General features: G+C 37.4%; 1 protein-coding gene across 3 annotated transcripts in view; it reads left to right on the top strand.

Moving 5' to 3' along the window:
* PCGF5 (polycomb group ring finger 5) overlaps positions 1-25,923 on the top strand; it is a 115,271-nt gene that overhangs the window by 71,774 nt on the left and 17,574 nt on the right. For all 3 annotated transcript variants that reach the window (XM_032836630.1, XM_032836639.1, XM_032836622.1), the window contains exons 4-8: positions 2,968-3,023; positions 3,138-3,197; positions 5,709-5,857; positions 22,521-22,619; positions 25,282-25,371. In XM_032836630.1, coding sequence (XP_032692521.1) covers positions 2,968-3,023; positions 3,138-3,197; positions 5,709-5,857; positions 22,521-22,619; positions 25,282-25,371 — 454 coding nt within the window. The remainder of the gene's footprint in view (positions 1-2,967; positions 3,024-3,137; positions 3,198-5,708; positions 5,858-22,520; positions 22,620-25,281; positions 25,372-25,923) is intronic.

The following is a 25,923-nucleotide window of genomic DNA, read 5'->3' as shown; positions in this document are numbered from 1 at the left end:
AATGTGAGAGAATAAATTGACTGGGAAAGAATTCCTAGCAACTTAGAGGCACATTGGAGTTGTAGTTACGAATTTGTAGAGGTGTGGTGGTGTTTTTTCTAGCCATGTATAGAGGTTAATGGAGAATTGGATTTAGCCAGTGTTGTAGTTGTACCGAATAATTTCGAGCAAGTGTGAGAGGGACAAACAAGGGAATTGAAGGTGCATGCAAGGGTGTGTTTTTAATGACTGACCTTGGAGTAAATCAGTCCTAAACTGTGATAGAGGGCGTCAGTTTGGTGTGAAGGATGGCTCAGAGGAACAGAAATGAAACTCCTCAATTCCTGATCTGTTGGAGAACAGTGAAACCAAATTCTTTTAAAGAATTTGGAAATAGGTACATAGAAAAAGAAAGCAATTACTAACACTAGAGAAAGAAAAAAGTTGAATGAGGGGATGTCTATAATCAGCGTACACTGTAAATGTATAATTATAACCACGTAAACACTGGTTATTAAACCAAAAAATGGTAATAAAAGTATAACAGGAAGATGAGAGTAGTATATGCTGGGAAGAAAGAGGGCTGGCAAGATGATATCCAAGAACCAAATCCTTACTTTGTATAAAAGGAAGTAAAAAAAATCTAGACAGCAGAAAAGGCATGGCTACCAGAAGAAACAAGTTGGATTTGAAAGTGGCTGCCTCTGGGGTTGTAAGGAATGGGGAGGGTGGGTCATGAAAATGTTGTATTTTAATATAAGTTTTGTGGGGAAGTTTGATCTGTAAATTGTGTGTGTGTGTGTATATATTACTCTGATAAAAAAAAACAGTAAGAAAAATATTTCTCTTATGTTTACTACTATTAAGTAGTCTGGGGGAAAACTTTGTGAACGAGTTAGTATTTGAATTAAATCTTGAAGAATAAGGTAATATTGGTTGCGTTGGAGAGCAAGAAGAGTGGAGAAGCCAGAATGAAGAGCACGAGAGAGAAAAACAGATTGGAAGTGACAAGGCATTCTTAAGGATAATTGAATAAGGCAGGTGGCTAGAGAAGAGAGACCTAGTACAAGTTTTAGGTTGGACTCAAGTTCTATAAACACTCAAAGCCAGGTGGTGGGAAGAAATTAGTTCCTGAACAGGCAGATAATGATCAAATTAGTGCTTAAGGAAGAGTCACTATGAGCATGTCAACTTAAGGAGCTCTGTGCTGTCCTGTTAATACGGCAGCGGTTGGCAGAGTGGAAGCATGGAAGGTACGGGAAGATAAGGTGGGAAAAACATGGAGAAAGCATGATCATTGGGGCTGGGTGAGTAAATGTGGGAACTGAGAGGGGGTTGAGAGAAGGCTCAGATAATTCTTACATTTTGAGTCTATTTGGGGGAGATATGTTATTTCTAAATTCAATTTTTAAAAAGACACAGGTATTCAGTATTTTGTTGAAGGATTGATGAGACGGTCTTGAACAGTGATGAGCAAAAGGAGGTGCTTGAGATCTTCAGCACTGGTTAGAAACACAGAACTTGAGCTCAGCAGAGAGATGTAATGTATGTGTGTGTGTGTACACATGTAATTTGCCTGTATGCTAGTTTTCACGCCATGAATTTGGATGCAATCGTCAAGGCAGGCAGTCTGTAGAAGAGGTCGAAGAGTGCAGAGTGCACAGCAGTGGGGAACACTCAAATTTTGAGGTAGTTGGAGGAAGAAAAATACTTAGGGACGAAGAAAAGTAGACAGAAAAAAGAACCAGGAAGGGGAATTTTCAAGAGGCAGTGTTAGGCAACACTATCAAACTGCTATAGAGAAAAATGACTTTTAAAAATCATCTACAATTTTTAAACTGTAATTATAAAACAAGAATTTGAAACTATTCAATGTGGAAATTATGATTTCAGTAGGTAAAAGAAGCAAAGCCCAGGTCGTGTGGCAGAAATAATGTCGATCATGCTTTCAGACTCTTCTAGTTGGAAGAAAAAATTGAGAAACTGCTAACAGCTTGAAAAGACAATAGGTTCAGCAAAGGTTTTAGGGTTGGTTTTTTTTTAAGATATGAGAAAGTTGTCCGTGTTTGTATACTAGAGGAGTAATGCTCCTGAGTTCCGTGTCGGGGATGGGGAGAGAAGAGGGCTGTGGGAGCAGGAGGAGACTGAAGGACCAGCCATGAAAAGGAGGCATTTTACTCCTCCATGGCAGGAAAAGGAAATGGGGAAAAGGCCAAGATAAATATCTACATTTCTTATCTAGAAGATAGAATGACCAAAAGGTCTAGATTGCTTCAAAGGAAGGAATGGACATTATTTCCTTTCCAGGAACTAGCCAAGTGTACCAGCTGTATCAGCTGTTGTTGCATAACAGACCAGCCCAAATTTCATGTTTAAGACAGTAATAAAAGCATTTATTATTCCTCACAGTTCTATGTGGTTCACAGATGTAGGTGATTTTTCTCGTGTTGGCTGGCCTCACTCAGGAGACCGCAGTGAATGAATGAGTCTAAGATGGCCTCAGCAGGGCAGCCTGGTGCATGCATGCTGTCCCATCCTCCAGACTCATTCTCGCAGTGGCGGGATTCCTAGAACAAGTGCACAGAATTATGGGAGGCCTCATAAAGCTTTGGCTCAGAGTAAGCACGGTGTCACCTGTGCCACATTCTGTTGGCCTAATAACCACATTTCAAAACTAGCCCATGTATATCCTCAAGGTGAGGAAGTAGATGCCATCCTTTAATAGAGGGAGGAGTTTCAAAGCCCTGTTCAGAGAGTAGAGTCATAGAGAGAGCTGGGGACTTGGGACCATTTTTGTAATCAACCGGCCCCTTCAGGAAAGGCTAGAAATGTGTGTGCTCTGCACGCAGAAAAGTTTGGGATAGTGGATGTGCTAAAATTGTCTACGTCTTGTATTTTGTAATACCTGTAAGATACAGTCTCTAACTGTTTAAATAGTGGATTGCGGTATCTTCATTGTTAGTATATTCTCTTTTTTCCCCTTGGAAGGTTGGATAATACATTAGAGGAAATTATATTTAAGCTGGTCCCTGGACTACGAGAACGTAAGTTGCTTTTTGGCTTCTTGCAGTTTTTTATGTTCTGTGAAGTCACTGTTTCTATTAAAGATTTCATGATTGTTTCCATTATTTTTACACTTCTTTTTTCTTTTAAATTAGAGGAACTTGAGCGTGAATCTGAATTCTGGAAGAAAAATAAGCCTCAAGAAAATGGACAAGGTGACTTTTTCTTTTGTCTGTATCTGATATACTCCCTCAAAGTGGCTAGGTTTTTGTAGCTTTGGTGAACTAATATCTCTTCAAGCTCACATTTCTCCTGTACAAAATTTATGTAGCCCTTCATTTACATTATGATCCTTTTGTATAAAACCATGAGATTTTATATACATGCCTGTAAATCTGGAGTCACACCAATGAAGGCAATTGGAAGTAGAGAAAATTGGGCTTTGGGAAGAGAAAAGGAAGATAAAACTGAAAACTCCCTACTGATTATAGTAGTATTTGCTGGGGAGCTAAAGGAAACTGAAGAAATAGCCATAGTCTACAACTAAACCCTGAGGAGTTTTCTGTTTTATTTATTTTATTCTGTATGTTTGTTTTATTGGAGAAGAACCAAGATGTGGCTGAGTGCCAAATCAGGTCTGTCTATGCTCTGATAATCTGGAATTATGTGTTAGTAGGTGGAACTCAGATGATACAAATTTATATATCCTGAGATATGAAAAATACTTCTCTGTGCTTATGGGAATTTTCTCCACTACTTAAACTGAGTGTCCATGTGTCTCTTCTGGGTCCCAGGAGACTCTGCCTTCAGTAGTTTTTAATAATAATCTTGGCAAAGTGGCAAACCTTCCTGGGCAGAGAAAAGGCTTTTAGTATGTATAATTCACACAAGGGGGAAAAAAGCATAACATACCTGAAATGAAAAGAAATAGTATGCTTTCCCACTGTTATTTAATACGAGATTTATTTCAGGATAGTCTAAATACCATTGAAATCTTTTAAGGATGTATTCGTGTTTTTATAGGCTCATTGTGAGCTCAGTCTTCCACCTCTCTTTTTCCCTTAAGATCATAAGATTATCAGTTATATATCATTAAGATAGGTTGAGGAAATACTGTCTTTCTCTTTTTATCTGTAAACAGAGGATCATAGTTTTATTAGTTCAACTTAACTGTTCAAGGCTGGCTTCCAGTGGAAGCTTGAGAATAGTTTTCAATTACTGGAATAAGGTAGTTAGGGATTATTTTTTATCTGTAACAACAAAATGGGCAAAGAAGCCCATGACAAAACATGACTTCACTAAAGACTTGTTTTACCCAAGTGTAAATTGCAGTTTAGATAGTAGTGCTATAATGAAAGTATAATATAAAGTTGACTAAATGTTCCAATTTTTGACTCTCTTTTCAAGAGAACAGGAAACCAAGGGATTGTCATAAGGTATATAGCAGGTTTAGTCCACTCAGCATATCGTATGGATAGACTCACGAAGGACTACAGCCTACTTTGTGTGTATCTCCCTTTACCCACATTTCTCCCTTTTAAAAATATTTTCTAATGTTTTGTCTTGAGTTTGGGTAGAGAATATCAATCTTTTCTTGGTGCTGGGAGTTTGGTTCATAAAAGGTAGCTCCTGTTTGTGTGGGTTCAACATAACTATATAGAAGAAAGAATGAAGAGAACCCATCTGCCATTTATGATACAACTGTAAATGCTTTTATTAGGCGTTGAAGGGGAGCTAACCTGTCCCCCCCCCCCCCCCCCCCCGCCCCCCTGGGATTTTCTGTAATAATGCTTGGCTGGTTAGTTCTTTTAAGTTTCAGCTTGGATATATTTTATCTGGAAATCTTCCCTGAATTTCTGCTTCACCCCAAGTTTGGATACCTCTCTTATAGGTGCCCACATAGTCTATTTTTACCTCTTCCATCAGAGTCCTTATACTTTTCCATCTGTCTGTTTTCTTTACTTGCCTCTACCCTGACCACTATGACGGTAAGGATGAGAACACTCTAGTTTCTATAGTCCCCCAAGCCTAGCACAATGCATATCAAATACAGAGTGAAAGGGACTCTCTTAATAAATGAACTGGCACATGAGTTGTATTATATGTAGGCTGCAGGTATTTCATAGGTTCAATACATTTGTATATAACAGAGTATGTAATTCCGATTTCTTTCATGGATTTTTTTTAATGTTTTAAAAAGCTAATTCATTCTAATATCTCACTAGCTGATTTTGTGAGTCTCTAATAATTTGAACTTTTGAGAACTCAGTATTTTATACTTTAAAAGAATACTTGGTTTCAAATTTGAATATATATGTATAAAATTTGGAATATTTTTATATCCTGTTTTCTGAGTGGTCTAATCATTAATTGCACTCATTTTTGTGGCCAGATATAGCTAGCTCTGAATCTTTCATTTGGATTTCCCAGTGAGCCTAGAAATGTTAGGTTATGTTATTCATTTGGATTTCCCAGTGAGCCTAGAAATGTTAGGTTATGTTAATAAGTCAGTGATGGATTTTAAAAATGTTTCCATTATTGAGTCAGTCGGAACATTTTAGAGATATTAAAATTTTCAAGTATTCTTCATCAAAACAAAAATGTTTAAAAAGCATTTTAGTTTTTAAAACTTCTTTGCTTTGATGATTTTTTTTGTCTTAATATACTGTTTAACTTTAAAATCAGCTTTGAGTTATATCTAACTTAGTTTTGTTTAAAATATGCAGATGATACTTCAAAAGTTGACAAACCTAAAGTAGATGAAGAAGGTGATGAAAATCAAGATGATAAAGACTATCACAGAAGTGACCCACAAATTGCTATATGTCTAGATTGTTTACGAAATAATGGACAGTCAGGGGACAATGTAGTAAAGGTGAGTGGACAAGCACAGTTATATTTTTATAATCATTTTATAGTAAATCTTTGATAATTTGTTGAAGTATTTGACTAGTGTTTGCTTTCAGAATTTTTATCAACAAAATAGAATGCCATTCCCTGACAGCCCCATAGCTACAAATGACCAAACAAGTGCTTACTGTTCCCTGCACCTGCTTTCCAGCGGCCCCAACTGAACAGTCCTGGGCCAATGCCACCACCTAGTGGCTAAGTCCAAGAATCACGCCTCCAGCTCTCTGTCACCTCCTTTTATACCTTTGTTGGGAGTTCATATACATTGTTTCTCCCTTTTTATGTGTGGTAAGCAATTCAGACTCACATCATTACATCATATGATGGGCAGGGTCTCCAGCTCTTTCATTCATCCTCTCTTCATTTTCTCCTTTATTTTTATGTTTTTATTTACAACTCAAAAGCCATCCATGTCATGGCTAATACATTTTATAAATAATATAACTGGTTTTGAAGTAAAATTGGGTGTCCTAAAGTACCTGTGAACTTTGAAAGTTCTTAAAGGTTCCCAGATATTCCCTGTAGGATCTCCATTTTTAATCCGGTTTCCCCCTGTATCTACCTGCTAATTCGACCTTTTTGTGAAGGATTTATATACGAGAGAGTTTAACACACCCTATTCACTTTTATTTTCTTTGGCCTGTAAATGCTGTTATTTAAGTAATGTTTTCTGCTTTGTTTTATTGAAAGCAACTTCCCTTTTAGTTATAAATGTTCACTACTTTAGCTCTTAGTTTTTTGTCAATGATTGAGAGTATTGTTTTTCTCTTTATACTCCATGTTTTTGCAAATACCTATATTCAGTGTCTCTTATTTTCTTCCTCTGTATAAATCTGTGAATGGGTTTTTCACTAATATATTAAATGATATTTTCCTATTAGGAAATTAAAAGTAAATAATTTTCAACTCAGATTAAGTTTTCCCAACATCTTAGAACAAAGAATATATAGGAGCATAGTGATTCAGTGAAGGAACAAGTAATAAAAAAAAAATTCTTCACTCAAGGAACTTAAGTTAGGATTTTCACATACAAACAGTTATAGTAAAATAATTTAGTTAAGAGGGGTTGGTTGGACAAGGCATGGAATGAGCTGCAGCAATCTTTAGAGAAGTAGCCTTGGGACCTATTTATCCTTCCAGGCTTCTCTTGGATTTTATGCTGTGGTGCAGCACCCTTTGCTTTTTGTAAGTCTTTTTTCAGGGTTTTTAAAAACCTTACTGGGGCGCCTGGGTGGCTCAGTGGGTTGGGCCTCTGCCTATGGCTCGGGTCATGATCTCAGGGTCCTGGGATCGAGCCCCACATGGGGCTCTCTGCTCGGCGGGGAGCCTGCTTCCCCCCCTCTCTCTGCCTGCCTCTCTGCCTACTTGTGATCTCTCTCTGTCAAATAAATAAATATTAAAAAACAAAAACAAAAAAAAACCTTACATTTATCTCATTGCCTGGGTGGCTCAGTGGGTCAAAGCCTCTGCCTTCGGCTCAGGTCATGATCCCAAGGTCCTGGGATCGAGCGTCGGGCTCTGTGCTCAGCAGGGAGCCTCCTTCCCTTCCTCTCTCTCTGTCTACTTGTGATCTCTGTCAAATAAATATTTTAAAAATCTTTTTTAAAAAAAGGAATTCTTAATAGAGATTTTGATCATCTTTAGCTCTCTGATACATGAGTTACTAGCTTGTAAATTGTGTCATGTATCTTGAAAAGTCAGTAGAAAAGTTGAATATCTTTTCATAAATAAATGTGAGGTCTACTTCCTATAAGATTTCTAGTATGAAACTTATAAAGCATTGAATTTTAGAGATTGATCTGAAAAGTTACCCCTTGCCTTGATATTCTCTTGACATCTTTGACACTTCACCATCCCAGTTGACCTTTTATTCATTCACTCTTTCTTTTGTAGACTCTTCTTTATCCTTGTGCCTTCTATTCACATAACAACTTTAATAGCTTATGTGACTTCTGCTTTGCTACCCTGATTCCCACCTTTTTTCTCTGGCCATTCCTACACTGTCTCTACTTCTTCCTGGCTTCTACTTGATACATGTGAGTATCTCTTAATACCTTGTCTTCCACTCAATTACTCTTTCTCTGGATTTATCCTAGGAGGTCAGTTCTACTTTCTGTGACTTCAACTCTGCAAAGAACTTTTAAATCTCTATTTCCAACCCTGCCACCTCTCCCAAGTTGAAGAATGAAGTCTCTAACTACTTTCAAATATTTCAGTTCAAAGTTTTACTAACATCTGAAACTTAACACGTTTAAAGACAAATTCATTATGCTTTCACCTAACTTTACTCCAAACTTGCTATTTTGGTTATCACTACAACTTTCTACCAATCATACATGTTCAGAACTTTGGAGTCATCTTTGACCTTTCACTGTTTTCCTTCAACCAACCGTAAGTCCTGAAAGCTTTCCCTCAGTCTAGTGCTGCTCACCTTGGATAGATTTTTTAAAACAGTCTCTTAAGTGTTCTCTGTACCCTTAATTTCTCTTTTATTATCCAAGGTTGAGGCTACAGCCTAAAGGTATGGGCCAGAGTCATAGCCAATATCAGGGGTAGATAGTAAATATTTTGGCCCCTATGGAACTCCCAACAAAGGTATAAAAGGAGAGATGAAATATGCTTTCTGTAGCAACTACTCAGCTTAACTCATTGTAGTGCTAAATTGGCCTTAGACGATAGTGAATTAACTGGCTTGTGTTCTCATAAAACTTTACTTACCAAAACAGGGTAATTTTGTCTTGAGGGCCGTGGCCATATTTTGCCACTTTCCAGACTGCAGAGTCAAGTCTTACCTCCTTAAGTTAGCATTCATGGCCTTTCACTAGCCCCTATCTTGACAAGTTTATATTCCCTTATACCTATCAGTGAATCCTCCTTTCAAGACCAATGATTATTGCCTTATATCTGACAAAGGATTATATTAAGAATATTTAAAACCTCTAAAACAGTAATGTTTCTTTTGGCAGGTTCTTGCCTTTTCTCACCACTTCGCTATGCTTCTGTCGAGACCCAAGCAGAGATCTCTAGTCTTTGTGATGCTTTTTCAACCCTAGTGAATCCCTTCTCTGAAATTCTGTAGAATTTGCATTTATAACTCAGGCGATTATTTATTAAGTCAGCATTGTGTTCCTGAAGGTGGCAGGTTACTTTTACTGTCTTTTGCCTTTTGAGGATATGTCTTATCCTTGAAACTAGATTGTAAAGCCGTTCAAGGCAAAGAAGCCATGTGTTTCTTTATAGTCTTCTCAGGTATCTCACTTCTCTGCAGTAAGGTGTGATTCTCAAACTTGGTGTAGTTGCATGTACAGTTTATACAGCATACTTGCTACTTTTGTAATTCCAAACGTCCAAGTCAGGAGCAGGAAGGCAGTGAAAATAGTAGCATAAGGACCTTCAAAATTTCATTCTTCCATAACAGCAATGAAAAAACTGCCACACACACACACACACACACCCCTCAGAATCAACTTTCTTAGGAATTTGATAATTAATCAGAAGCCTGGAGAACCTTGGTGGCTCAGTCATTAGGTGTCTGCCTTCGGCTCGGGTCATGATCCCAGGGTCCTGGGATGGAGCACCACGTTGGGCTCCCTGCTCAGTGGGGAGCCTGCCTCTCCCTCACCCACTCCCCCTGCTTGTCCTCACTATCAAATAGATAAAATCTTTAAAAAAAAAAAAAAAGGCTCGCAGAAACTTCTAGAGCATTTGGTCAAGAAAATAGTGTGATCAGTGAGGTTTGTGGCAATTTAATTTGCCTTAGTCCAATCCCCCAACTCTCCAGCTCTGGAGTGGAATAATGGCCCACTAACTCTCCCACTGTAGCATTTCAGGCACCAAAGGGCAGAACAGGTGGAACTCTTTCAAAGCCTAATTGCCAAATAATTATCATTATTTGACCTGTCCAGTGGTTCCTGGAACACCCCACTTATAGGCCTTTCTGTATTGGGCCGGACATGGAGCTTGTCCAATAGAAAAAACATCTGTGAGCTGGGAAAGATAGAACATTTTTCAGAACCAATTACAGACAAATATTTGAACTTCATGGCTCTCTTAGGTATAGATGACATTTGGAGAAAACAATAGAGAACCAAAAATCTTAAAAGGAAAACCTGGCGAATAAAATGCCTATAGATACAGGCTTTGAGCCTGTAGGAGCTTTGAAAAGCTCTAACATACTCCTGGGAATCTCCAAGTCCAAGCATATACTTAGGACTGTGTACATGCTCAGGAAAGATCTAAGTAGCCTTAAACTCTCACCTCTGGCTGACCTTGAGGCTCTGCACAAGCAGGATGTGAGGATTAAGGCAGAGTTGTTAACAACCTGGTTGAGTATTGGAGGTGTGCCCCAAAACACATGGTGTCCTAGCAAAGACTGGGAGATTTATTAGTTCCAAGTGTATAAGGAAATCTCTGTTCAGTCACTAGCCCACAGGTAGGTGGAAACTTCAGTGGCCACATATTATAAAGAATACAGGCTTCACAGAATCAGTTTAGGAAAGTCATTAAACAAAGAGAAACAGCAAGACATAGCCACAATAACAAAGCCTCTGAAGCAGGTGGGACCCTGATTTCCACTGTTGCCACACTATATTATTTTAAACGTTAAGTTTTCAACAACAACAAAAAAAATACGACGCAAATAGTTTAAGGTGTAGCTCATATACAGGAAAAAAGTAGTCAATTAAAACTTCCCCTGAAGAAGTCTAGACATTGGACTTATGAGGTACAGATTTTAAGTCCTCCATTTTAAATGTGTGAGGAGAACTAAAAGAAACCATATGTCAACATTTAAATGAAAGTGTGAGAACAGAACTGAGGGCCGGATAGGATCCTGAGCTCACCGTGTCCCACAGACACACCGAAGCAGCAGCTGCATCTATTGCAACTAATTTTAAAAATGACCTCAAGACTGGCAGAACAGATCTTCCACAGCTAATCCTAGAAAGGCCGCTACATCAAAAAGGATAAAAGGAGTGAAGGTATGATTGGGAACCATACTAATCACAAACAGGAGGGACATAACAAGCACAGAGGAGGAAGGAGATCAGACCCCATCCCAGTGACCCTCAGCCCTGGGGACCCACTCTGGGAACATGAGTCCCTATAAAGTCTGGCTTTGAAAATCAGTGGGGCTTAACCCCAGGAGAGCTAGTGGGTGATAGGAAACCAAGTCCCCACCCTCAGAGAACCAAAACAATAACTTGGCCTAAACACAGCATAGCAGCCACAATTTGACAAGAATTTGCGATATACACGAAGGGTATTTGTCAACTAGTCTTAGGACATATACCAGTAGGGCAGGGATCTGCAGATTTCTCCAGGAACAAAACTGTTTGCAGGTGCCATTTTTCTTGCCCTCCCCAGGCTAGATGGCTGGATGCTTACAGAAGCCAGTTCTGACACTCTCCATCTACCTTGCTAGCACCACATACCCGACGCCAGGGTTCCCCTGCAGATTTGCCCCACTGAACACATTCAGTTCTGCTCACATCCCTCCAAAGTGGCTCCTGCCCTGCCTTGCCCAATAGACAGCCCCAGCCAGGACTGGCACCACTCCAAAGTGACTCATGCCCTGGAGAGGGGAACATTTAGCCCCACACACCCTTAGTTCCTGTAGCCAGGCCTTTTAGCTGGCTACACGGGGAGTGAGCCCTGCCCTTCAGTGTGCCTGCAGCTGTTGCAGAGGCTAATTGCAGACAGCTAAGCTGAGTACCAGCCCCACTCACCAGTGAGCCCATGGCAGCTGCAGCCAAGCCTCTCAGTTGGCGATGCAGGAAGCAAGCCCTACCCATCACCGCACCCACACCTTTCCCAACAGCTAAGTGAAGACAGGTGAGCTGTGTGCTGGCCACCACCCACAAGCAAGCCATGGAAGCTTCAGCCAGACCTCTTAACAGTATGGGGAACAAATCCTGCCCAGTCTGCCCACAGCAGATGCAGCAGGTCATTGCAGCCACCTGGGCTAAAGGCCAGCTTCACTCACCAGCATGTCCACAGCAATCACAGTTCAGTCACACCAGGAAGGTGTATAAGGCCTACATGGGGAGCACACCTGGAGCACCTTGTTCTGGTGACCAAGAGGTATTGTGCTACAGGGACCTCTTCTACACAAGGCCACTTATTTCAAAACCAGGAGATGTAGCTGACTTACCCATGACATAGAAACAGAGACAAAATGAGCAGACAAAGGAAGATGTCCCAAATGAAAGAACAAGATATAAAATTATAGAAGAGGTAAATGAAATGGTCATAAAGATAGTTATCAGACTTGAGGTGCCTGGATAGCTCATTTGGTTAAACATTTCCTAGGATCGAGCCCTACATCGGGCTCTCCACTCAGTGGGGAGTCTCCCTCTGCCCCTCTCCCTGATTGTGCATGCAGGCATGCTCTCAGATAAATAAAAATCTTAAAAAAAAAAAGTTACTCATCAGATTTGAGAAAAGAGTGGATGAACCCACTGAGAACTTTTCAACAAAGAGATAAAAAAGAACTAGTCAGAACTGAAGTGTACAATAACTGAAATGAAGAATACACTAGAGGGAATCAACAGGAGATTAGAGGATGAAGAAGAATGGATTAACAATTTGGAAGGCAGGGTAATGGAAAACAATGAAGCTGAATCACAAAAAGAAAAAATAATAAAAATGAAAATAAAGGTTAGAATTTTAAAAAATCACAAGCATAAAAACATCCTCATATAGAGATTCCAGAATCAGGAGAGAGGAGGCAGAAAACTTATTTGAAGACCTAACAGCTGGAAACTCTCCTAATCTGGAAAAATAGACATCCAGGTCCAGGAATCACAGAGAGCCCCTCATAAGGTGAACCCAAGGAAGTCCATACCAAGACACAATAATTAAAATGGCAAAAAGTGATGACAAAGAATCTTAAAAGCAGCAAAAAAACTTAGTTACATATAGGGGAAACCCTTAAGAATATCAGCTGATTTCTCAGCAGAAATTTTGCAGGCCAGAAGTGCTGAAAGGAAAACACGTAAAATCTATAACCAAGAATAAGTCAAGTTATCGTTCAGAAGTGAGAGATAAGAGATTCCCAAAGAAGTTAGGAGTTCATCGCCGCTAAACTGGCCTTATAAGAAATATGAATGGAAACTCTAAGTAGAAAGAAAAGACCATAACTAGTAATAAGAAAATTATGAAAAGAAAAAAATTTCTCTGGTAAAAGTAAACACAGTAAAGATAGATCATTTATAAAGCCAGTATGGAGGTTAAAACACAAATTAGTAAAATCAGTTATATCTACAAAAGTTAGGGGGATACACAGAAAGATATAAAAGTACATCAAATGTCGAGGAGGGAGTAAAAATTTAATGCTTTTAGAATGTGTTTAAATTTAAGAGATCATCAAGTTAATGCAGACTGCTGCTGTAGACATAGCATGTTATATATGAGCCCAATGGTTACCACAAATTGAAAACCTACAAAAGATATACAAAAAATAAAGAGAAAAGAATCCAAGCATAGCACTAAAGAAAGCCATCAAACCACAAGGGAAGAGCAGAAGAAGAAAGGAACAGAGAAGAAATACAAAACAACCAGAAAACAATTAACAAAATGGCAATAAGTACATACCTATCAAAGATTGCTTTACATGTAGATGGGCTAAATGCTTCCATCAAAAGACTTAGGGTAACTGATGGATTTAAAAAAAAAAAAAAAAAAGACCCATATATATGATACCTCTAAGAGACTCACTTCAGACCTAAAGACACATACAGACTGAAAGCGAAGGGGTAGAAAGAAATTTTCCATGCAGATGGAAGCAAGGAAAAGAAAAGGGCAGGTAGTATTACTTATATCACATAAAACAGACTTTGTAAAACAAAGAGACAAAGAAGGGCACTACATAATAATAAAGGGATCTAACCAACAAAAGTATTAAACAATTGTAAATATCTATGCACCCAACATAGGAGAACCTAAATACATAAAGCAATTTTTAACAGACATAAAGAGAGAAATTTACAGTAATAGTTAGCCACTTTAACACCACACTTAACATTGACAGATCATCCAAACAGAAAATCAGCAAGGAAACGGTAGCTTTGAACAACACATTAGACCAAATATATACAGAACTTAACAGATTTAAGTCTGGACTTAACAAGTACATACAGAATATTCCATCCCCAAACAGAATACACATTCTGTTCAAGTGCACATGGAACATTCCTTAGGATAGACCACGTACTAGGTCACAAAACAAGTCTCAGTAAATTCAAGAAGACTGAAATCCTATCAGGCATCTTTCCCAATCATAATGGTATGAAACTAGAAATGAGTTACAAGAAATATACTGGGGGAAAAAAAAACCACACAAACACCTGGAGGCTAAACAACTTGCTACTAAACAACCAATGGGTCAATGAAGAAATCAAAGAGGAAATTTAAAAGTAAGTGAAGACAAATGAAAATGGAAATACAGCCATCCAAAATCTTTGGGATGCAGAAAAAGCTGTTCTAAGAGGGAAGTTTACAGGCACCTAAACTTGGTTAAGCTTCCTAACTCTTGATTTCAGCTCAGGTTATGCTCTCAGGGTTGTGAGACTGAGCTCTGTGTCTGTCTCAGCACTAGGCATGGAACCTGCTTGAGATTCTTTCTTTCTCCTTCTGGCCCCCACCCTCCCACTTGCACACAGTCTCTCAAAATTAAAAAATAATTAAGAGGGAAGTTTAGAGCAATACAGGACTATATCAAGAACAAAAATCTCAAACAATCTAACTTTATACTTAAAGGAACTAGAAAAAGAACAAAGCCCAAAGCTAGCAAAAGGAAGGAAGTAATAAAGATTAGAGGGAAATAAAAGAAATAGAGACTAAAAAATAAATAGAAAACATCAGTGAAACCAACAGCTGGGGGGCACTTCGGTGGCACATTTGTTTAAGCAACCAACTCTTATTTTCAGCTCAAGTCACGATCTCGGGATTGAGACTGAACCCTACATTGGGGCTCTGTACTCAGTACAGGGTTTGCTTCAGATTCTCTCTCCCTCTCCTTCTACCATACCCCCTTAGTCCTTCTCCCCACTCACACACATGCTGTCTTTCAAATAAATAAAATCTTAAGAAAAAGAAGAAACCAAGAGCTGGTTCTTTGAAAAGACAAGGAAAATTGATAAACCTTTAGCTTGACTCATCAAGAAAAAAAAAAAAAGAAGTCTCAAATAATATCAGAAATGAAAGAAGAGAAATAACAATTACACCAAAGACATACAAAGAATTATAAGAGAATAGTATGAAAATCCTATACAAACAAATTGGGACAACCTGGAAGAAATGGATAAATTTTTAGAAACATATACTCTTCCAAAACTGAATCAGGAAAAAATAGAAAATTGGAATAGACTGGTTACTAGTGACAAAATTGATTCAGTAATCAAAAACTCCTAACAAGTAAAAGTCTAGGGTCACATGGCTTCAGAGGTGATTTCTACCAAGTATTTAAAGAAGTTAATACCTATTCTTCTCAAACTATTACAAAAAATAGAAGTGGAAGGAAATTCATTCTTCAGGCCAGCATTACCCTGATACCAAGCCAGAAAAAAGACATGACCAAAAAAGAAAACTACAAGCAAATATCCCTGATGAACACAGAGGCAGAATTCCTCAGTAAAATATTAGCAAGTTGAATTCAAAGATACATTAAAAGGATCATTTACCACGATCAAATGGTGTTTATTTCAGGGATAAGAGGGTGGATCAGTATTGGCAAATCATGTGTTATATCATATTAACAACAGGTATGATAAAAACCATATGATTTTGACAAAATACAGCATCTGTTTATGATGAAAACTCTCAACAAAGTAGATTTAGAGGGAACATACTTCAAAATTTAAAAAAAAAAAAAAAGGCCATATATGAAAGACCCACAGCTAACATCGTACTCAGTGGTGAAAAACAGCTTTTCCTCTGAGATCAAGAACAAGACAAGACTGTCCATTCTTGCCACTTTTATTCAACATAGTATTGGAAGTCCTAGCTGAGGAGACAAGAAAAAATAAATTCTCAGACAAGAAAAATAAAAGTCATCCAAATTGGTAAGGAAGGAGATAATCTCATTATTTGCAGATGATATGATTCTATATATAAAATACCCTAAAGACAACCAAAAATCTTTGGAACTGATACATGAAGTCAGGGAAGTTGCAGGATATAAAATTAATATAAAGAAATCTGTTGCATTCTACATATCAATAACAAAGTAGCAGAATGAGAAATTAGGAAAACAATCCCATTTACAATGGCACCAAAAATAATAAATTATCTAGGAAATTTAAAGAGAGGAAAGATACATACTCTGAAAACTAGAAGAAATTATAGACGAAATTGAAGATAACACAAATGGAAAGATATGTTCATGAGTTGGGAGAATATTGCTAAAATGTTCATACTACTCAAAACAGTCTATAGATTAAATGAAATTCCTTTCAAAATACAAATAACATTTTTCAGAGAACTGAAACAAATAATCCTAAAATTTGTATGAAACCACAAATTTTGAATATCCAAAGCAATCTCAATCTTAAGAATTGTGAATATCAGGGCACCTGGGTGGCTCAGTGGATTAAGCCACTGCCTTCGGCTCAGGTCATGATCTCAGTGTCCTGGGATCGAGCCCCGTATCAGGCTCTTTGCTCAGCGGGGAGCCTGCTTCTCTCTCTCTCTCTCTCTCTGCCTGACTCACTGCCTACTTGTGATCTCTCTCTCTGTCAAATAAATAAATAAATAAAATCTTTAAAAAAAAAAAAAAAAGAATTGTGAATATCACCAGAGTCCCAAATTTCAGGATATACTGCAAAGCTATAGTAATCAAAACAGTGAGATATTGGCACAAAAACAGATACATACATCAGTGAAATAGAATGGAAAGTCCAGAAATAAACCCTTAATTATGTGGTTAACCTACAGCAAAGGGGCAAGAAAATACAATCAGGAAAATACGGTCTTTTCAATAAATAGTCCTGAGAAAACTGTACAGCCGCATACAAAAGAATGAAACTGGACCACTTCATTATATCATACACAAAAATAAACTCAAAATGGATTATAGACTTAAATATGAGATATGAAATCATGAAACTCCTGAAAAGAAAACATAGGCAATAATCTCTTAGACATCAGTCACCCTTGCAACATATTTATGGATATGTCTCCTTGAGCAAGGGAAACAAAACCAAAAATAAACTATTGGGACTACACCAAAATAAAAAGCTTTGGCACAGCAAAGGATACTACCAACAAAAAAAAAAGGCAACCTACTGAATAAGAAGATATTTCCAAATAATCTGTCTGATAAGGGGTTAATATCCAAAATATATAAACAATTTAACATCAAACAATCCAATAAAAATGTATAGAGGACCCGAATAGACATTTTGCCAAAGAAGACAGATGGCCAACAGACACATGGAAAGACCCTCAACATCACTAATCATCAAAAAAATGCAAATCAAAACCACAATCACTAATCACCTCACACTCCTTAGGATTGCTATTATCAAAAAACAGAAAACAGGGGCGCCTGGGTAGCTCAGTGGGTTAAGCCTCTGCCTTCGGCTCAGGTCATGGTCTCAGGGTCCTGGGATCGAGCCCCGCATCAAGGCTCTCTGCTCAGCAGGGAGCCTGCTTCCCTTCCTCTCTCTCTCTGCCTGCCTCTCTGCCTACTTGTGATCTCTCTCTGTTAAATAAATAAACAAATCTTAAAAAAAAAACAAAAACAGAAAACAGCAAATGGTGAGAATGTAGAGACATTAAAACCTCTGTGCACTAATTGCATTTAAAAAAAAGAGTAAAATACTTAGGAATATACCAAGAAAGCATAAGATTTGTATACTGACAACTACAGGAGTGCCCTGGTGGCTCAGTGGGTTAAAACCTCTGCCTTCGGCTCAGGTCATAATCCCAGGGTCCTGGGATCGAGCCCTGCATCAGGCTCTCTGCTTAGCAGGGAGACTGCTTTCCTCCTCTCTCTGCCTACTTGTGATCTCTGTCAAATAAATCAAAATCTTAAAAAAAAAAAAAAACTACAAAACATTAAAAGAAATTAAGAAGGCCTAAAGAGTAGGGGGCACCTGGGTGGCTTAATTAAATGTCTGACTTCCAGCTCAGGGCATGATCTCAGGGTCCTGGGATCAAGCCCCCACCACAGGCTCGCTGCTCAGCGGGGAGTCTGCTTGTTCTCTCTCTGCCCTTCCCCTCTGCTAGTACTCCCTCCCCCGCCACCTCAAATAAATAAATAAATAAATCTTTAAAAAAAAAAAAAAAGGCCTAAGTAAATGGAAAGACATCCCATGTTTGTGGATTAGAAGACTTAATATTGTGAAGACGGCAAGCCTACCCAAATTGTTCTTCAGATTCAGTGATAACCTTAACCAAAATTCCGATTGCCACTCCTGCTGAAATTGACAAGCTCATCCTAAAAGTCATAGAAATCCAAGGGACCTGAAATAGTCAAAATAGTCTTGAAAAAGCACAACAAAGTTGGAGGACTCGAAGTCCCAATTTCAAAACTTGCTTCAAAGTTACAGCAATCAAGAGAGTATGATACTGATAAAAGCGTAGACTTACAGATGAGTGAAAAGAATTGAGGGTCAGAAATAAACCCATATATTGATAAGGAGTTTCTTTTTGGCATGGTGGCCATGATAATTCAGGGGGAAAAATTATCTTTTCAACAGATGTTGCTGAAACAACTGAATATCCACATGCAAGAAATGAAGTTGGATCCCTACTTTATGCTATATATGAAAATTAACTCAAAATGGACCCATAGCTAAATGTAACAACTAAAACTCTAATATTCTTATAAGAAACATAGGAATAAAATTTCAAGACCTCGGATTTAGAAGTAGATTCTTAAAAATGATACCATCAGCACAGGCCTCAAAAAAATATAAGTTAGATTTTATCAAAATTAAAATTAAAAACTTTTGTACATCAAAGAATACTACCAAGAAAGTGAAAAGACAATACATACAATGGGAGAAAAGCTTTGCAAATCATACATCTGGTAAACCTTTAGTATTTAGATTACATAAAGAACTCTTACAAATTAACAAAAAGATAATTCATTTTTTAAAATGAGCAAAAAAAATTGAACAGACATTTCTCCAAAGAAGATAAAAAAAATGGCTGGGGTGCCTGGGTGGCTCAGTCAGTTAAGCATCTGCCTTTGGCTCAGGTCATAACCTGGGATTAAGTCCTGAATTGGGCTCTCTGCTCAGCAGGGAGCCTGCTTCTCCCTCTCCCTCTGTTCTCTTGTGCTTGCTCATTCTAATAAATTAAAATCTTTTTTTTTTTTAAAGATTTAAAAATTGGCCAATGAACACATGAAAAGATTCTAAACGTCATTAGTCATTAGGACCTATACAAATCACAATCACTTGACATACCACTTCACACCAAGTAGGATGCCTTTAATTTTTTTTTTTTTCAAAAAGGAAAATAAGTTAGGATAGTGTATAATAAATTATAAGTTAGAGTCAAATACTAATACATGCTACAACATGAATGAACCTTAAAAACATTATGCTAAGTGAAAGAAGTCAGACACAAAATTCACATATTGTATGATTCCTTTTCTATGAAATGTCCAGACTAGACAGTCCATAGACACAGAAAGTAGATTCGCTTTTGTCAGGTCGAGGGAGAAGGAAGTAGTAGTGACTGCTAATGCGTAAGTTTCTTAGTGGGATAATGAAATGCCCTGGAATTAGGTAATGGTACTGGTTACACAACCTCATGAACATATTAAATATTACTGAACTATAAACTTTAAATGGTGACTTTTATGGTATTTGAATTATATTTCAATTTTTTAAAAAAGTCAAAGTCAAGCTTGACAATTGCTTTAGCTGGTGAAGGTACTACACATGCCATTCCAAAGATGAAAGAAAAAACACTGTTAGAGATTTGGATTTTAAAAAAGAGAGGTGCCCGAGTGGCCTAGTCGGTTAAGTGTCTGCCTTCGGCTTAGGTCATATCAGGGTCCTGGACTGGAGCCCGCATCGGGCTCCCTCCTCAGCGGGGAGCCAGCTTTTCCCCCCTCCCTCTGCCCCTTCCCCCCACTCCTGCTCTTTCTCTTTCTCTCACTCAAAAATCTTTCAGAAAAAAATAAAAACAAAAAAAAAACCCTCAAATAATCATAAGAATTAGGATTTGTTGAATTGTATCCTACAACTGGAAAACTGTGTAACCCATGACATTGACCACTAGCTGATTTCAGATCTAATCTCCTAACTCTTCTAAAAAAAGGTGGGGGGGGTGGGGGGATAGAGGGTAAAAATGCTTCTAGGGTAACCACCTTAGAAGCAGAAAGAGCCTTTTTTGACTGTTCCTCTTCTGGCCTGAAGAACAGGTTTGAAACCAAGGGCATTGTAACAAAGGTAACAGATCTTTTTCCATATAATATTTCTTCAGATATGCAGGGGAGGGAACCTAGAATGTTGATCCCACCAGAGCAAATGGCAAGGCCTGGGCTATACAGCTACTTTCTCGGGCAGCAGTCTCCCCTTAACCCCTGTGTGCAGTACAAATGTTTCCATTTTCTGTCTGTGTTAGGAAATGAAATGGCAGGAAAGAAGCACTGCTCTTAAGATCACCTCTTTAAGTTTCTCCCCACTGTCCCATCATCTCTGCTAACACTCTTAACTGTCATTGCCCCTCTTAAAATGTGTTGATTACTTTTTAGAGACCTGTATAGCAAGTCTACGGTAGACCTAGCTGGGAGGCAACAGGATTACTTTGGTGTAATTGCAGAATGTTTCTATAGGGAGAAAATGCATACTTGTTATACTGTCATTTTCTAAGTATTTACAAATCAAATATTAAGTAATTCTTGGGATGCCTGGGTGGCTCATTCGGTTAAGCACCTGCCTTTGGCTCAGGTCATGATCCCAGTGTCCTGGGATCAAGTCCCACATCTGGCTCCTTTCTCAGCAGGGATCCTGCTTCTCCCTCTGTCTGCCTCCTGCCCCTGCTTGTGCTCTCTGTGAAAAGCAAATAAAAATATTAAGTAAATAAACAAATAAATAATTCAGGCCAGAATTTTCTTAGAGATTAATGTCAAACCTTACTGAATTATAAACTCCTGAAACAAGCTTTTGCCTAGTTTTTAAAAGCTTCCCTTAAATCTCTGACACTTCTATACTTGTTAATAATTTCTGAGATCTTAGGAGTATTACCGGTAATGCCATGGTCATTTCTATAGGCTCTTTAAACACCTGAGATTTCTCTGCAGATAATACATTTAGCGTGTCTTTCAGTAACCACACGTTATACTCTTACATACTCTTATATGCACACGTTAACACACGTTAACTTAACGGGGACCCAGAAAATGTGCAAAGCATTCTTTATAAGCTGTTTGGAACAAGAAAATAGACAGGAAACCTCAGGGTAGTTGAAATGTTGTGAATAGATATAGGGAAGATCTGTTTGATTATTTATCCCTTTGTTTCCATGCCATCTAGAGTATCAGTCTTCCCATTTGAAATGGCTAGAGTATGTTTTGCTTTAGATGTAACTTTTGACTTCTGTTTTCTTTTAATGGATACTTTACCCTGAATAGTGACCAAGCACCATTTGTAAATTTGTTTCTGTTGGTCTTTGCTAGGAAATATATTTTGCTAGGAACACATTTGCTAAGAACAGATACTAACTGGATGGCTTGCTCTTTTTTCCTTTCTAAGAGAGCAGGCATGTGTTGGTGGGAAGGGGGGGTTGGGGGGAGAGCAAGAATCTTAAGCAGACTCCATGCCCAGTGTGGAGCCCAAGGTGGGGCTCAGTCTCACAACTCTGAGATCATGCCTGGGCCTAAATAAAGATCAGACACTTAACTGACCTAGCCACCCAGGCACCCCATGGATGGCTCTACTTTTGGCTTAGTGTATTTAAGAACAATTCTGCTTGCTGACCTAATACCCTATACATATACGTAGAAGTAATACTTTATATTTTTAAAAGATTGAATTGCTGGTGTTTGTTTTACTATTGGTTTGGAGATATAATTTTGTTTTACAAATTGGTTCATGTTTATCATTTTGACTCATTCTCAGTTTGAGTATTCATTCTGGATTGGTTCTTATATTTTAGTGATGTTCATGCTTAAAGAGTAAATTAGTACTGCTAATAAAATGGGGAAAATCAAGACACATAGAACATTGTTTTTCCAGTAAAGTATTATCACAGCCCATCAGACATCTGACTCCTTAGAGCCCCTTTTGAAATCACTGCTCTTTTAAAAAATAAAGTTATGAGACTTTTTAAAAATATCCCTAATACTTTTAGAAGTAACATTATATAATAAAATACTCTATATGCTTTTTGTGATCTTTATTTTTTATTAAACTTATAATGTGTTGTTAACCAAATTGTTTAGAGGTGTGGAGATTGTCAGATACCCAGGATTTTCCTCATACATTCTTGAAGAATATCATGTAAGTATCCAAGAATTAGGAACATTTTTACTCACTAGTACTAGGGAGTTATACTTTGAAATGTTTTCAGAAAATATTTTGAAAAATCCTTAAAATGACAGTGGAAGTGATACCTGTGGTTTCATTAAAAATAAAGTCGAATATTTTAATAATCTTTATTTCCTTTAGGGTTTAATGAAGAAATTCATTCGGTGTTCTACGCGTGTAACTGTGGGAACTATTAAAAAATTTTTAAGTTTGAAACTAAAACTTCCAAGTTCTTATGAGGTAAGTTGTTAATCTAATCTTGATCATTTTGATAATTCTGATCTGAACAAAATTCTAACAAAAGAAGTAAAAATTAATGGAAAATACATTTAACTTTTGTGGAAACTTAGGTTATTTTCATGTTAAAAATGTAATTTTGAGAATATAGTATTCTATTTGTATAATGTGTATTTTTTAATTTAACATATGACTAAAATAGGCTACTAATGCATTTAGTGGTTTACAATTAGAAGAGATACTTAAATAGCTTAAGTGTTCCCTAAATAATACTACAGCTAGATTTTTTTAATGCCAATATGCTTTAGTTTCCTTTTTTTTTTTTTAAATGAGACCTACAGGATCCATTTCTACTTTATAGACTTCTTTATCAGAATTTAAAACATTGTGTTTTTAAAAAGGATTTTGTAAATAATGTTCCTTTAATTATGTCATAAGCAAAAATGATATTGTGTAGCAGTAGGTAAAACCAGCATAACTGCATCTGCATAAATGCCATTTACCAGTTTCCTTATGGAGAGATAAATTGCCCTCATGGTGATCACAGCACAGCTTGTAATGTGTTCAGTGTTTGGAGAATGTTTATGATCCTAGGAATAATGAGGAGACATGGCTACCATTTCTCACCTGTCCAAATGGCAGTGTTAACTACTTGAATTAATTTCTCTTCCTCCTCTTTGGGTTCTGAAAGTAGTTTCTGAAGAAACGAAAGACTGAGAGTAGTTTCCTATATAATAAACAAAGACATCAAAGGCAACATTAGTTCTTCATTATGTATACCAATATTAATATGAACAGTTGATCATAGCAGAAATAAAATAAGATTTGAACATAGGCATTGACATGCATTAAGTATGTATTTTGAGGAAGCTTCTGATCCTAAATTTATTTAAAAACTCTTAGACAACTAATAACCCATGGGTTAAAAATTCTTACTGTTGAGAGTAAGATTAAAAAAGATTAAAACGTTTCCAGAGACATCAACTTTTACACTAGGGAAAAAATTGTGAAAGTTAATCAAAGCCCTATGTACTTGGTAAAGTAAAAGATGACAACTTAGATACAACAGTGAAAACAGAAAATGAGATTGTTTTTATGATTCGGTTTTGTACTTTATCCTCTTCTTAAAAATACCACACACAGTTTTATTTCCTTACTTCTAAGCGTGACCCACTGAAGTCATTTTCTAAGTCCCAGGAAGTTGTTAGAGCTGAGAGTACTCTCTCTTTCATACAGTCTCGCTGCTGGCCCACAGTGTCTCTCTCCCTACTGGAAGCCAGCAAGGCTGGAGACTCTGTCCACTGACAGCTCCATATCTATCCCAGTGTAAAGGACTGTTCCTATGATTTTTAATAACATTTACTGGTCCCCCCCCCCCTTATTTTGCTGTCTAACACATAGGGTGATGTTTTAATGAAGTACCTAGAACTGAAGCTTTTGCAACAACATTGCTAATTGGGGCAAGATAGTTTGGTTTTTAAATGACAACAGAAGCAGTGTATCTAACTCGGAATTGCATCCTAAATCTCTTTACTACTTTGCTTGTGAATTTATTTTACAGGCAAGGTTAAAAAAATAAAATTATCTATTTTGTCCTTTTAAAAATAAACTGTCTGAGAAACATTTTGAGGTCCATGCAAGTCAGCATAAATCATCAAAATATCAATATAATTCAGCTAAAAATTTGTCTAATACAATTAGAATGCTACTCATTTTAGACTTAAAGTTCAGAACTCTCTAGTCTCTAACCAGACACAGAATTATTTAAAACCGATTTTTCTTCCCCTTCCCATACTTCAAACTCTTTTTCAGTTTGCTTTTAATAGCTAGAGAACTAGAATGTTTTATTTATAGGGACCTATGATAAATGTTTAACTATGCTTTATTGAATTGGTAAATCATAGCCACAGTTCCTGGGGCCTTAAGGATTTGGGGTGTTGTTTTGTTCCTGCAACTCTAGAGCAAAAGTGAGCTTTGGGAAGCTCATCCCTTTCTGAAGTTCGATGCAAGGTGAGAAGAGGGTCCTGTAAGTATTAAGCAAGTTACCAACCAAGCAAAACAGGCCAGAGAGCCCGAGAAGATAACAGGCCTGTGGCATTGCCAGCCCTAACTGTTCTATCGACTTTGCTACAGGCAATTACCAGAAATTCTTAAATGCCTTGAAGTACCCACAAATCTTATATCCAAACACTCATTCCCTTACCCTCTTTGACTACAAATTAATGAGGGGAAAGCAAGTCCTCTAAATCTTGAGAAGATGAAAGCATTCTGAAAGGTGAATTCATAAGCCAAAGATGCTGTGAGGCCTCCACAATTCCTTCCCATTCTGTAAGAGACAATTACAGAAAAATGTCTAAACCTTTAAGGGTGCACAGAGACATGGACTGAGAAACCTTACACTGCATTTCAAAATCATGTGGATAGACTTAAGTGACAGGCACGTGGGACAAGACAAGCACCGCTTCATGTTACTTATATCTGAATTGTTAATAATTATGAGATGGCCCAGTGCTTTTAATAAAAATATTCAGTGTTCTTTTTAAATAATAGTTAATACTTTTGTTATATCTATTTGAATCTTTTTTGAAATTTGGGGAAAAGGTGTTAGACACTAATGAATTAAAAATTACTTATGTTAATGGATCTGTAACTGTTCTTTTTAAAGTTGGATGTGCTGTGCAATGGTGAAATTATGGGGAAGGATCACACTATGGAATTCATCTACATGACAAGATGGCGACTAAGAGGCGAAAACGTAAATTGCTTTTATATTTACCTATGTGTATATTTAGTTATAATTGCCATTTTGCTACTCATAATTAAGCAGTATTATGTAGAAACAAAAAAAGCTAGTCTGCAAAGAGAAGAAACTGATTCCTTTTACTGTTTATCTCAACTACTCCATGATAATTGGTCCTAAATACAAAGCCAAAATCTGGGTTAAATGTGGTTGTTATATTTATGGTGAGTTAAAAAACTCCATCTAGATATGTTCAGCACTCTACTTACCTCAATACAGAAAAGATGGCACTTAAATTTTTTTAAACCCCGATAAAATATGGGAACATCTAACTATATGGAGTCAAAGAGTCAGGACTAAGTTTTGCCCTGATTAGTACATTGTTTAATAGTTGATACTATTTTTTGGTTGTGCCAGAGGGAACAGATAGGGTGGAATCTAGGTAATCTTTTTTTCAGGTACCTCGTTTATGTGAAAGTATAAAATTGGACCAAAGGGTAAGTGAGTTTGCTGTGGTTTCTGATGTCAGAATTAGATTGTTGTGGCGTAGGCCCAAGGCAATATGAG

This window comes from Lontra canadensis, unplaced genomic scaffold (genome assembly GCF_010015895.1).
Source record: "Lontra canadensis isolate GAN:19392208 unplaced genomic scaffold, GSC_riverotter_1.0 scaffold3, whole genome shotgun sequence".
Classification (NCBI taxonomy): Eukaryota; Metazoa; Chordata; class Mammalia; order Carnivora; family Mustelidae; genus Lontra; species Lontra canadensis.
Note: the sequence above shows the minus strand (reverse complement) of the source record. Positions and strands in the feature narration are given on the sequence as shown.